The following is a 14,540-nucleotide window of genomic DNA, read 5'->3' on the forward strand; positions in this document are numbered from 1 at the left end:
TGGGGGATTAATTTTAAAGCGAGATTCAACGGCTGAATTAAAAGTGCATGATTATGGGGGATTTGGTGTGATTTGGTTTTGAGGTCACATTTAGTTTGAAAAAAAAACCCTCATATTTCCACTGTCCTCTAGTGTTATTGAGCATTTTCGGCTTTTGGAAGCCTTATCTTTGATTATTTTGATTGCTAATTTTCCGCCAATTGATTCAATAAAGAGAAGGGTTTATATTTCAAGTCATAGTTTAGTATTTATATTTTAAATTAAAACTAAAACTCATTTTAGCGTAAGAATTTTGTTGTTTAGCGAAAATTGACGACAACTAATTTAAAAATACTTCTTAAATGAACATATTAAAAACAACTTCCCCAGAATTCGAAAGCATTAACCAGAAAATATTTTTATAAAGCTTTCATTTTTATTCAAAAATCTCAGGTCTTAATTGAACCTTTTGCACCTTACTGCCTTTTTTTTGAAAATACGAAAATTTCAATTATTATAATATTAGCAATTAACACGATAATGTGCAAAGATTTTCACTACATTTTAATGTATATCTTAATTTACAAAAATTCTCACAACAAGCCATAGATTTTGTAATTTATGTATTTTTCGTATTTTTTTTATTTTTTGTAATTATTGTCATTATTGTAATTTTTGTAATTTTTGTATTTTTTGTAATTTTTGTAATTTTTGTAATTTTTGTCATTTTTGTCATTTTTGTCATTTTTGTCATTTTTGAAATTTTTGTCATTTTTGTCATTTTTGTCATTTTTGTCATTTTTGTCATTTTTGTAATTTTTGTAATTTTTGTCATTTTTGTCATTTTTGTCATTTTTGTCATTTTTGTCATTTTTGTCATTTTTGTCATTTTTGTCATTTTTGTCATTTTTGTCATTTTTGTCATTTTTGTCATTTTTGTCATTTTTGTCATTTTTGTCATTTTTGTCATTTTTGTCATTTTTGTCATTTTTGTCATTTTTGTCATTTTTGTCATTTTTGTCATTTTTGTCATTTTTGTCATTTTTGTCATTTTTGTCATTTTTGTCATTTTTGTCATTTTTGTCATCTTTGTCATTTTTGTCATTTTAGTCATTTTAGTCATTTTTGTCATTTTTGTCATTTTTGTCATTTTTGTCATTTTTGTCATTTTTGTCAATTTTGTCATTTTTGTCATTTTTGTCATTTTTGTCATTTTTGTCATTTTTGTCATTTTTGTCATTTTTGTCATTTTTGTCATTTTTGTCATTTTTGTCATTTTTGTCATTTTTGTCATTTTTGTCATTTTTGTCATTTTTGTAATTTTTGTCATTTTTGTCATTTTTGTCATTTTTGTCATTTTTGTCATTTTTGTAATTTTTGTAATTTTTGTCATTTTTGTCATTTTTGTCATTTTTGTCATTTTTGTCATTTTTGTCATTTTTGTCATTTTTGTCATTTTAGTCATTTTGGTCATTTTGGTTATTTTGGTTATTTTGGTTATTTTGGTTATTGTAGTAAATTTTGTCATTTTTGTCATTTTGGCCATTTTGGCCATTTTGGTCATTTTGGCCATTTTCGTCATTTTGGCCATTTTGGTCATTTTGGCCATTTTGGCCATTTTGTTCATTTTGTTCATTTTGTTCATTTTGTTTATTTTGTTCATTTTGTTCATTTTGTTCATTTTGTTCATTTTGTTCATTTTGTTCATTTTGTTCATTTTGTTTATTTTGTTCATTTTGTTCATTTTGTTCGTTTTGTTCGTTTTGTTCATTTTGTTCATTTTGTTCATTTTGTTCATTTTGTTCATTTTGTTCATTTTGTTCATTTTGTTCATTTTGTTCATTTTGTTCATTTTGTTCATTTTGTTCATTTTGTTCATTTTGTTCATTTTGTTCATTTTGTTCATTTTGTTCATTTTGTTCATTTTGTTCATTTTGTTCATTTTGTTCATTTTGTTCATTTTGTTCATTTTGTTCATTTTGTTCATTTTGTTCATTTGTTCATTTTGTTCATTTTGTTCATTTTGTGCATTTTGTTCATTTTGTTCATTTTGTTCATTTTGTTCATTTTGTTCATTTTGTTCATTTTGTTCATTTTGTTCATTTTGTTCATTTTGTTCATTTTGTTCATTTTGTTCATTTTAGTGACTTTGGTCATTTAGGTAATTTTGTAATGCAGGCCATATGGTCATTTTGTTTCTTGAAGGTAATTTTAGTCATTTTGGTAATTTTGGTGATTTTGGTCATTTTAGTTATTTTTGTCATTTTGGCAATATTGGTAATTTTGGCAATTTTGGTATTTTAAGTAATTTTGATTATTTTGATCATTTTAGCAATTTGGTCTTTTGATAATTTTGGTCATTTTGCATGCTGATTGATTTTTCTGGTGAAAGAAAAAAAAAAACATTTAAGCTAGTAATTGCCACCCAAATACAATTATCACTTGATCGAAAAACGGGCACCGTTTTGTTGGCTGCCAAATTATGAAAATGAAACAAATTGAATCAAAATAAAACACCCAAAATGGAATCAAAACGAGCCAAAAGTCATAACACGAATCGTGTGCACGATTATTCCTCTTTTTTTTTCTCGCTCTCTGTTAATCACCCAGCTCCAGAAGCGTGAAATCAAATTATACCGCGAAAAATGAGGAGAAAAAAGTATTCATACTAATTAGCGTGATCGAAAAGCTCGGCTTCACGGGTGGAAATTGTGATTAAATTGTAATTATTCATTTCAACTTTGTTGCCGGCGCGTCGAACCTCGAAACTTGTAACACGAAACGGAACCGAACCGGAATGTGAAGTTTCCGAGCTCGAAACGCGATACCGCGCGAGCATTATGATTAAGGCTCCAACCCAAAGTGACGGTGTTTATTTGAGAGGAAGCGAGCGAAACTAATTAACAAACTCATTAATTGTCGACCTGGCTTGCAGGGTTCTGGGGGTGGGAGTTTCGAAACGCCTCATCGTTCAGAGCCGATTAGAATCGACGTTTTCGAGAATATCTCAATTAAAAGTTCGAATTGAATTGAGACGTTTCAGCGGATCACAAAAGCACTAGTGAGTTATTATTCGCACTAATCCGGCAATTCACTGAGCGCAAAAAGATATCTTTTTTCACCAGGCATAACATCCGGCAGCCAAGAAAAAAATAAACAAATGGAATTCCAGAAAAACGCCCTCAGAAGAAACAGTAAATTAATCCCAGTCATAAAGCTTTTGCCTCCTCCTCCGCAAAACACATTCCTGCCTCCTCCAGTCAGTGTGTTGCCTACTTACAGGCGAACGTACACAATGCAGCAATGGCTTGAGCTTTTGCTTGGCCCGAATGCCCGGAAGAAACATTTCTGAAAGACTATCATGATGACGATGATGACGTTGTTGTAGTTGATGCTGATGATATCGCTTTTAGCCATCATTTATTCAAGCGAATCCTTTCCTCCGAGCTCGAAAGGACTTTTCTTGGTCCGCTTTCGTTCTGTGGCAGTAATGTTCATAACACTGCTGAACCTGCTGTCGGAGAAAAGGATGTACAAAGTTCAACCCAACAATGAGAGTCTTGTGAGTTTGGGTGCGTCTTGAATAGTGTGATAGAAATTTTTTGTTTGATGCGGTGAGTCGTTCAAGTGAATAACTTTGATTTTTTTTTTAATTGTTTGTTCGTTTTCAACTCAAAAATCTATTGAATATAATGTGTTCTGTACAGTTATATAGAAACTGGAAGTTTAACTCAGAAATGACCCGAAAAATACTCTTAATAAAATCAAATATGAAAAAATAAAATGCATTGCTTTTCCAATATTGGCTATTGAAAATGTTTTTCCTAGTCAAGATGAGTTCTTTTTTTAACTTGCCAACATTTTTTTCTTATTTTGAAGAATTTTCTCCACCTTTAATCGTTCTGAAATTCGTTTTTTTAGCGATACCGATACATTTCAACATTGTTTTATTTAAACTATTTCTTTTATTGTTTCACTTTGTTATCAAATCAATTGAGTTTTCAAATTTCGAATTTGCAGATTCGTTAGAACTTCGTAACTATGTCGGGATTTTTAACTTTGTTTTTCTCTATAATTTTTATGAATTTGGTCCATGTGCCCTTAACCTTCGGAAATCTGTACACAAGAAAAAATTGGTTAAGTTTGGAAGGTGTAATTTTGAGAGGATAAATATTACCTCTTTTATGATGAAATTTTAACTCTATTAGGACTGAAAAAGTGACATTGCACCAGAAAAGTTATAAAATTACACATTTGGTTTTACTGTGTATCTTAAGAAAGATTATGATCCATTAGATGTCTTCATAAAAGTTGTATGGTTTTTTCCGAGGTTTTAACAGAAGAAAAATTGAACGCGTAAAAAAAATATTTTTTTATTATACCTAAATTTGAATTCCAAATTTTTGTTATGTTGAAGGGTAACAAAAGAGGCATCTTTAACGCTGGAGTCAGCCATGCCAGATAGACAGATAAATCTGTATTTCACAGACTTTTCTATCCCAAAAATCACAAAAATCTGTTTATAAAGAATTGTTTGTAAATGGTTATAAATATAATAAGGCCGATGCAAATATTTAGTTTATTGTAAAAATATTTTTTTTGCCCCCTGATTTTTCGGGCCAATTTTGAAGGGGGTGACAAAAACTTTAAAAATATTTGTACCAGCCTAATTTAATTACTTTATTGTTAAAATTTTCAAATATTTCAAAACTTTAACAATTTAGTAATTAAATTATGCTTTAACATAATTCAATGGCTTCGGATTCGATATGATACAGATCAAATACAGACTTTTAAGAAAATACAGATCTCCAACAAGTTATCTGGCATCGTTGCGCTGGAGTTTAGGATAGTGCAAAATCTGGTATTTTGGAAAATATTTTCTAACATTATTTTCAACATTTATGTTTGATGCACAATCCATTTTGTAATCGAAAATGATTTCATAACATTTTTTCATAATTCACCTATTTTGAGTTAAAGGCATTTTTTGTACTATTCTATTTATTTATTTTTATTTTATAATTGCCAAATGAAAGAGAGAACTCTTGCAAAAATATTTTCTCCTATAATTTTCTCTTTTTAATTTTTTTTTACTCACTGTAAAAAATGTGTTAATTTGGATGGTGTAATTTTGGAAGATTGAATATTATCACTTTTATGACTTGATATTACAAAAAAAAGTGGTAAAGTTACACATTTACAGAGGAAAAATTAAAAATTTTTCTGACATAAAACATGTACAAGATATTTTTTGCGAGTTTCATTTTTCCCCTAAAATATATAATTGAAGAGGAGGCAAAATTGTTTTTTTTTTTGCAAAAATATTTTTTTACAATTTTATCTATGACTGATGATCAAATTTCACACGGATCGAATTTTTCAGTCAGATTTCAGACTGTTTTTTTTTTTTCATTACTTACTGAACAAAGATAAAGAGTGTGCTTGTGGCTTGACAGCATTCCATTTTTAAATCAGAATAATTCATGAAGAATGCAACAGGCGGTTGAAAATTGGACTGCTTTTTACTCACAGTCTGAGAGTTTTTTTTCCCCTGGAAAGGGTGCTATACTGTTTTAGCTTAATTTTTAGGACATTTAAAATTTTTGATTTTTTATTAAAAATGTAGTGTAAAAGATAGAACCCATTTTTTGTGTTATTCAGCATAGGATCACACTACCCTTAAAGGTTGAAACTTTTGTGTCTTGCACCTTTTGCTGCTGCTGTTGCTCGCTAAGACTAAAGTTTTAGGGACGAAAAGGTGAGCGCGCTGCCATTCAGCTGGAGTGACGTGCAAATTCCCGGCGTGCACAAAATGCATTCGCTTTCATTACCGGAGTAGTACATATAGGAGTATGTATGCCAACGGCTATGCGCAAGGGGGAAGAATACGCAAAAGGCGTTTTTGACAGATTGAGACCTTTTGTTTGGGGGAAGCTTTCGGTTGGAGTTTCGAGAAGAGTTTTGAAGCCAGTTTAAATAATGTTTTAATAGTAACTTAAGTTAAAAACCTGTAAAAATAGCCTTTCTTTAAACGGGTGAAATTTTGTTATCCAGCCGGTACCGCACACAAGTTTTGAGTGTATAACAGATGAAATCCGCGATTGGCCACGTCGGGAGTTTCGTTCGCATCGGTTATGGACCACAGGACGAACGGTATGGAGTTGCCTGTAGAATACATTGAATAGTATAACTTTGTCTTGAAAATTACATGTTGATGAATTCTTACTAGTTACGGGAGCTAGTCCGGCTCCACAGAAACGATCGTTCGCAATACCGACCGGATTCGGGATGATCAGATAGTCGGTGGTACACTGAGCTGCCTGTACTCCTGCTGCAGCGGTACCGAGAGTGCCGGCTGCCGCCATCGTAACGTCCGAGGTCAAGGTGAACGCGTAGGGGTCAGCGGCGGGCTAATAAGGTAGGGGTTGGATTAGTCCTTTTAAAAGCCGTAAAAGCATTAGATCTGTTACTCACAAGTTTGTAAGTGATGGTACAGCGACCCGCAGCGCGTTGCACGCAGATTCCATAGTTCATGCTGGCCAGCTGCCGACTTCCGGTCAGGCTCATAGCGGCATTCAACGCTGGATTTGCTCCAGTTCCATAATTGAAGCTGTAGATATCTCCGGTGATGCCTGAATAATACTGCAAGCAACCCGGAGGAGCTTTGAACTGGCTCGTACAGGGAATCTGCGTCAGTTTCAGGTTCCAAACCCGGTTAAACGACGTCGAGGGCGTTGTCGAGACTTGCACACTGATCGCGCTTGTTCCGCTGAACGGAATGTACACGTGCTGGCCGTTGTTATCTCCGCACATTGACGTTAAACGGGTACCCCCGTAAAGAACCTGCATATTGTCCACCGAGCAAACTCCATCGCCCGTCGGCTGCGCTAGCGAAAACGCCGTAAAGTCGATCCTCAACTGACAGATCGTGTTGTCCTGTGGAACTACCGAGAACGAGCACGTTCCACCTCCGTTGTACGGTGCGGGATACCCAGAGTTACGGAAGTAGGTCACATTCTGCGATGAGGATCCCCCACACGTTCCGACAACTGTTCAAAAACAAACATTAATCTTCATTTTTCATACATCTCACAAATTGAACCTCAAACTTACACACGCAACAAACGGACTGAGTCGTCAAAGTGCTGCAGGTTCCGTAGGCAATACCACCGTTGGCGTCACACTCGCCCCGAATCTGGCAGGTTCCGGTCAACCCGTTCGAAGACTGACACGGCAAATTCGCAATTCGTCCCACCGACCAAAATGGCCACTGTCGTGCAGATCTTCCGCCACTGCTACTACTACTGTTACTTGAGAGCAAGGTTTCGTTACCACTGATTTTAATCTCCTCAGAGCACAATACACTTCCGGAAGTCACCACCAGCAGTACCACTAATGACCAAAAGTAGCACTCCATTTTTGGGGGGTCAGTTTTCGGCCGAAACTGCAGACTGGTCACACGCGGATGTCCGCCAACGACTGATGAAGGCAATTAAATACTCCCAACTGGGTACTGCCGGTCGAAAGAGAAAGTATGAAGTCATAGGAAAGGTGCCAAATTCGTCGATGGAGTAAATTAATTAGAGTAACTTAGCGTGAAATGCAACTGGGTGTGGGGAAAAGTTTGGGGTCTTTTTTTCTCACGCATCAAAGCTTGTTTTCACGTTGTTCAAATATTTCGAAATATAATTTGGAAATAATTGAGACAAATTGATTTCGTTTGCAAACAATTCCTTAATGAAATTGGTATCATTTCACTTTCGAATTTTATGCTAACATTTTTCAACTGATACAAATAATGAATCAGTTGATTGAACCGGTTTTGCTGAATCGGTTCAATTTTGATACGGAATAACTATTAAAGCATTTTGAAGTTAGATATGTCGCATTATAAATTGTGTGCCAGAAATGTTCGACCGGTACAAATAATGAACCAGTTGTACGAACCGGTTTAGCTGAATCGGTTCCATTTTGATACAAAATGACTTTTAAGGCAATTTTAAGGAATTCGATATGTCGGACGACATGTTATGCTCGAAATGATCAACCGGTACCAATTTTGAACCAGTTGATTCTACCGGTTTAGTTTAATTGGTTCAATTTTGATTCAGATTGACTTTTCAGGGAACTTGAAGGGGTGAGATACATTTCATGCTAGAAATGTTGAACCGGTAAAACTATTGAACCGGTTGCATGAACCGGTTTATTTCGAAACATAATGAAAATTGATGATATCTTGAGGAGTTAGATATGGCGAATGACACATTTTGTGCCAGTAATCGGTACAAATATTGAACCAGTTTTTTTAAACGGTTCAATTTTGATACAAAATGACTATTTAGGCATTTTGAAGGAATTGGAAACGTCGGATGATATTTTTAATGCTAGAAATGATCAACCGGTACAACTATTGAATCGATTGAATGAACCGGTTTAGTTAAATTAATCCAACTTTGAACTTTGATACAGATACTTTTCAAGCAGTTTGAAAAAAACAGTGATGTATGAATGAAAAATAATGATACATTTTGAGCAGAAAAAGTTAACCGATTGAAACGGTTTAATAAACCGGTTTAGGTGAGTCAGATCATTTGATGCAGAATGACTTTTTATTACAATTCAAGAAGTTAGTTTTGTCACATATTTATTTTTTTTAACAAAAACCATTATTTTAGTTTTGTTACTGAAGTATACTGAACAACAGAGCGGATTTATTTAAGTTAAAATTTTTAGATAACTTACTATTTTTTTATAATTTTAACGTTAAGTTCAGAAGAAGCGCCTTCCAAAACACTTTAATTTTTAGGTGATTGGAATTTTTTTCTAAATCCACTCAGTTACATTTCTGGAGTTTTTTTATAAGGTCCAATAAACCAAATTTTCAGTTTTTGCTTTTTAAGTGTTTTTGAAACCTCCTTGAGTCAGGGATATTAAAAACACCCAATAAGCAAAAACTGAAAATTTGGTTTATTTTTTTTGAAAAAAGCTCCAGATTTTTTTTCCAAGCCATAATTTTCGAAGACATCTTGAAGATTCGTAAAAACTATCTGCCCTTATCGCATAAATGTCTCAAATGAGCAATTCTCTACGAAATCGGTATTTTTAAAATTATATTTTTTTGATTTTTTTTAATCCAGATGAATCTTTTTGGTGCTTTCGGTATGTCCAAAAAGCCATTATGCATCATTAGTTTGTCCATATAATATTCCATACAAATTTGGCAGCAGTCCATACAAAAATGATGTATAAAAATTCAAAAATCTCTACCTTTGAAAAGATTTTTTTGATCGATTTGGTGTCTTCGGCAAAGTTGTTGGTATGGATAAGGACTACACTGAAAAAAATGATACACAGTAATTTTTTTGTTGATTTTTAATTTCACTTTTTGTCATTAAAAACTGATTTGCAAGAAACTATTTTTATTTTTCAATATGTTTTAGGGGAAATCAAATGCCAACTTTACAAAAATTTCCATAATAGACAAAAGATCTTTGACCGAGTTATGAATTTTTGAATCAAAACTGATTATGCAAAAAATCGAAATTTTGGTCGCAAATTTTTTTCAACTTAATTTTGCGATGCAAAATCGAATTTTCGATCAAAAAGTTTTTTAGTGAAATTTTGATAAAGTGCACCGTTTTCAAGTTATAATTATTTTAAGTAACTTTTTAAAAAGTAGTCTCAGTTAGGCCGTTGCAAATATTTCTCAAAGTTTATGTTGGTCTGAAAAATAAGGAGGCAATTTTTTTTTATAGACATCCAAATTAAAATAGAAGTCTAATCAACTGAAAACAATCTAAAATGCATTTTTCTGCATTGATAATCATAATAAGTATGTTTGGGCTTGCTTAAAAATGTATTGAATATTTTTGAAAATAATGATGGCAACACAACAGATGTATAATGCATTTTAGAACACTATTTTCATTAAAATGTTGAAACCATGACGCGTAATATTACACCTTTTGGAATGTTAGTCTTGATTAGGTGTAAAGCCCTAACCAGAGCTGAAAATGTCAGGGGTCCTGACGCGAAAATCGGCGACGCATACACGATTTTTTCAGATCCATTCACTGAACCGCAAAACCGTGACATAAACAAACCCGACTCAGTCGTGAGTGCCCTAGCTCACTGAGCATCTGCAATGCGAGGCAGTAGTCGACCAACGCTCATTCGACGTTGCACGCACACACATAAAGAAACAAGTTTTTACACAAAAAGTTGGTATTTATGCGTGGAAATGTAATTTTGAATATAAGTTATGGTTGTTTTAAGTGTTTTGCACAGTCTAGAACCATTCAATTGTTTAAAAATAGTCAAAATAGTGTTTAGAGAGGATTTTACGAGTCAGTCATACGACACAAATTAAGTGAGTGTAGCTCATTTTTTCACGTCTCTCATTCTCCAGCAGCTGACCGGCACGAGTCAGGCGGCATTGGTTGAACGGACACAGTAGCTTTCAGTCAGATGCTAGCAGTGAACTAACATTTTGGTTTGCTTCATGTGTACGCTGGGTTGGAAACATTTTGCAGGCCTGGCCCTAACAATCCCTGAGAAATTTTTCAAAAGTTCTCAAGAAAATTGAATGAAAGACAAAAAAATATTGTTATAGAACATCCACAATAAAAAATAATAAGTTAAGTGCATTTGTTTGTCATAAAGAATTTAATATTTTCAAATTATATTTAGATTTTTTTTTCGTTTTGAAAAAAATCCAATTTTATTTAAAATTGCACCCATCACAAAATCGCCCAAAATCAATTCCCCCAACTTTTCACTCACTTTCCCTATTCCCGACGATTCACTCACCCGGAAGGACCGGTTTGGTCGTAAAAAATAAACCCATCAACAGGACAGTTTTTTTTTTGTTGTTGTTCTGTCTCCTTTCCCCTCTTCTGGCAGCCGGAAAAAAAGACATAAATCGCTGTTTAAAGAGTGCTGCTGTGCGCAATCATATTGAATGGTTATTCCCCCCCCCCTTTTTTCCTATGGATAGCACCCGGAAGGGCCCAGATTTGGTTCGCGATGACCAAAGGGTCTTTCCGGGGTCTTGCTCTCTTGAAGCGGGTACAAATTTAACATATTTTCCTAGTTTTCTCATTACTTTTACGACTGTGATGGTGGCATAAAAAGCGCATAAAAATATCCTAGAAAGGATAAACTTGATGATGACATTTTGACGAGTTTCGAGATGAAATTGTGTTTCACTTCGATAGTGCGATATCTATCACGCTTTCGAGAACTTTAAATGCGTCAAATTTAGCGCCATCGACTCACGCGTACTAATTGGAACCTGATTACTTTCAACGCTTACAATTTTCCCACGTGTATCTCGTTAAACAGCGTGTCTAACCGGTTCGGATATTCTGTATCACCAGAGAGGGTGAACAAGAAGCGTTTTGAAAGAGAACACGACAAGAATTCGTCAAATCTGCTCCCTTCCCCCTAATTAGCACTCATCGTGATAATTGGCTTCACAGATTAACCGGTGTGTGTGTGTGTGTGAGTGTCATCCACCCTCCACCACACCTGATGGGAGAAGGGGGTTTGTCGTGCGTAACGAACGCGGATGTAAACAAGTCCCTCTAATTAAAATTTCACGTTGAAGCGTTTTGAGCAAAGTTTTTGGACTGTGAGAGGCAAATTTGCTGGTGGGGTTAATTCGGGAGGTTAGTGAACTCGCTTGACGTTTTTATTTTTATTTGTTCATGATGGAGAAAGTTTTCAAATAATAATGAAAAAGACATGAAAATTTCAACTCAATTCAAGGAAATTCAAAAGACAACATTTCAGTTCAATGCCTGCAAAAAATTATGGCCACCGAAAACCTACCTCGTCAATAAAACGCGACTATTCCGCATGATTATGTCTGATTGCCAAAAAGATTGTGGAGTACTGCAACCGCACAAACAACGATAAACTATATTCCGTGCGATTTGAACATTGTTCTAGCGAAAATAGTAAAAAGAACTTAGTTTCATTAACGCGCTACCCTAAAAATTCATTATCTCTTTTCCCCTCCATAAACCTCATTATTTTACGATTATTCATGTGCACACAAAGCCCCAACCCCATTGAATCAACCATTAACCGCAGTAAGTTCCCCTAACAACCCCAAACTCCACCTTCAGGAAAAAAGCTGTCATCCAAACCCAGGAGGGACATTCAGTTGTCCTTCCGCCTAAAATACGAAAATACAGGACGACGCCTCGCACCAGATAAAATATTTTAGCACGAGCGTAAAACTTCCGTATGTGCCTTATCTCGATATTAGATTTAATTTACTGGACCATTTCAGGGAAGCGCATCTCTCCCCCATCTGGTCCGTTGACAGCCAGGTCAACCAAATTCAGCCGAACTTCACGCGTAAAACGTGCTGAGGTTTTCCTCCCGAGTCATGTTTTTTTTTCTTCCCCCTGTGTTTGCAAATATTAGGGGGGAGACACTGCGACCGACCTAATGAATTCCACATCTTCCATCATCGTCTCACCATCAGCCGGCGTTTCGAGAATGGGGAGGTAAACGTTCTCTCCTGTCTGTGTAAGACAGCACTCTAAATCGGCGAAATTAATTCATATTCACGAACTGAGAATGAGCTGATAAATGGGCTGCGACGTTCTAACGAGGATGCTGTCTGCTGCTGTTGTGACTAGCAGGTGGTCGATTGCGGCGCAAAAATGAGTCATAGTTTTGGTATGGCATTGAGAATATTCTCGAAATAACTTACATGTAGTTGAATAGGTTTGAAAAACATTGTGAAATGAGCTTGAAAATTAACTGGAATGGGTTCTAGATTGAAGTTAAAAATGCGATGATCCTCACAGTCTTGACAAATCTCACAGTCGATCACTGTTTTCGAAAATAAACGTTTTTGTAGAATTAGCTTTTTTCAAATTATTTGTCATCATTAAAAAACTTGCTGTTGGATATTTCAGTGGATTTGACAGTGTTTTCAGATTATCTGATCACTTTTTTAATAAAAATCTTATGAAATGTAAAAATGTTAGTTTACATCAAACATACATTTCAAATAGTTTTCAATCGATTGCACGTTTATTCAGCAATTCCCCACGAAAAAAGTATGATTCGAAAAATAGTTCTTCGATTGGGCTCAAAATTAGAAATAATTAGACCCGTATTTTTTTGTTTGGCCATTAAGGTGACCTACGCCGTGTTAGGGTGGTCCAAAAAATGGCAATTTTCGTCGATTTTCGCATAAACCACTTAAAAAAAACATTTCTCCGTGCCATTTCATCCGATTTTAGCTGTCTTATGCGCAAAAATAGTAAGAAGTTCCAAAAACCTAGCTTAACATTTGAAAAGGTAGTATAAAAACTTAAAATGCTGTTTTGAAGGTCTCTTGACCAAAGAGCCTATGTCTGAAAATATTTTTATCAGATTCCTCGGAAAGTTTTACATGACATATCAAAAACTGGTGAAGTTATGTTTTCAATACTCTGAGATACGTTTTTTTGAAAATAAAAACTGGGTTTTTCGACGCGCCATGCGCAAAAATGGGATAATGACGTAAACGGGAAAAAATGACTTTTTTCACTAAAACTGCGATAACTTAAAAATTTCAGCAATTACCTATACATGTTAGGGTACCAAAATTTTCGTAATTGAAATACGCAACTTTTGGTACCCTTATTGATTTTTTCCCGTTTTTGTAACGTGGAGATATGATTTTTTGAAAAAAGTGGTTTTTGCGAAAATCGAAGAAAATTGCCATTTTTCGGACCACTCTAACACGGCGTAGGTCACCCTTATATCCAAACAAAAAAAAATACGGGTCTAATTATTTCGGCCAAGGAACCAGAAAAATTTTGAGCCCGAATTCAGAAATTCATTTTTATAAAAGATAAAATCTAGGCAGTAAAAGTTTAAATGAACAGTTTGACAGTTCTGGTTTGGAAGGAGAGCAATTCTCTACAAAATCAGCCGATTCCGACCGTTTTTATTTTTTGTATATTTTTATTTGGCTCAAACTTTGTGGGGGGCTTTCATAGGACCAAAGAAGCTATTTTATGTCATTGGTTAACCCATACAAGTGTCCATACAATTTTGGGTGCTGTCCATATAAAAATGGTACGTAAGTATTCAAACAGCTGTAACTTTTGAGTTGATTTTCTGATCAGTTTGTTGTCTTGGACAAAGTTATAGGTATTGTTTTAGGACTATTGGGAAAAAATAGGCACACGAAAAAAATGTCGATTTTTTTATTTTAAATTTTTTTTCACAAAAACTCAATCTCCCAAAATACAAAATTATATGTTTTAGGGGACAAAACCCGAAACATTCAAGCCACAGAGTAGTAAGGTCAAAATATCGGCCGGCAATTTATAAATATTTGAAAAAATAGTGATTTTTGAAAAAAATCTAAATTTTATGCAAAAACAAAATTGACTTAAATTTTTTTATGTAAAATACAAAACTAAAATATTTTAAAACATTTACGAATCCATCAAATTGTAGAGAACAGTTTTCTGAACAATTTCCATAAAAAAGTATCAATATAAGCAGAATATCTCTGCTTTCGTAAAATAAAAAGTGACTTT

General features: G+C 34.3%; 2 protein-coding genes across 11 annotated transcripts in view; both read right to left on the reverse strand.

Moving 5' to 3' along the window:
• The window catches only part of LOC6040515 (uncharacterized protein CG43867), a 308,521-nt gene that overhangs the window by 153,824 nt on the left and 140,157 nt on the right, over nucleotides 1-14,540 (reverse strand). The window lies entirely within an intron of this gene.
• Nucleotides 6,009-7,569, reverse strand: LOC6040518. The gene is made up of 4 exons (XM_001849852.2): nucleotides 7,096-7,569; nucleotides 6,457-7,031; nucleotides 6,209-6,392; nucleotides 6,009-6,147 (listed from the first exon to the last, which is right to left on the reverse strand). The coding sequence occupies exons 1-4, from the start codon at nucleotides 7,397-7,399 to the stop codon at nucleotides 6,029-6,031; spliced, it is 1,182 nt and encodes a 393-aa protein (XP_001849904.2). The 5' UTR covers nucleotides 7,400-7,569; the 3' UTR covers nucleotides 6,009-6,028.

The sequence above is a fragment of the Culex quinquefasciatus genome, chromosome 3 (genome assembly GCF_015732765.1).
Source record: "Culex quinquefasciatus strain JHB chromosome 3, VPISU_Cqui_1.0_pri_paternal, whole genome shotgun sequence".
NCBI classification, from domain to species: Eukaryota; Metazoa; Arthropoda; class Insecta; order Diptera; family Culicidae; genus Culex; species Culex quinquefasciatus.

What these genes read in the sequence shown, in the direction of transcription:
- LOC6040518 (XM_001849852.2), bottom strand. Translation starts at nt 7,399, where the DNA reads ATGGAGTGCTACTTTTGGTCATTAGTGGTACTGCTGGTGGTGACTTCC. An exon ending in TCAGTCCGTTTGTTGCGTGT is followed by an intron (nt 7,032 to 7,095) that starts GTAAGTTTGAGG and finishes GTTTTTGAACAG; the next exon opens with TTGTCGGAACGTGTGGGGGA. An exon ending in CGGACTAGCTCCCGTAACTA is followed by an intron (nt 6,148 to 6,208) that starts GTAAGAATTCAT and finishes TGTATTCTACAG; the next exon opens with GCAACTCCATACCGTTCGTC.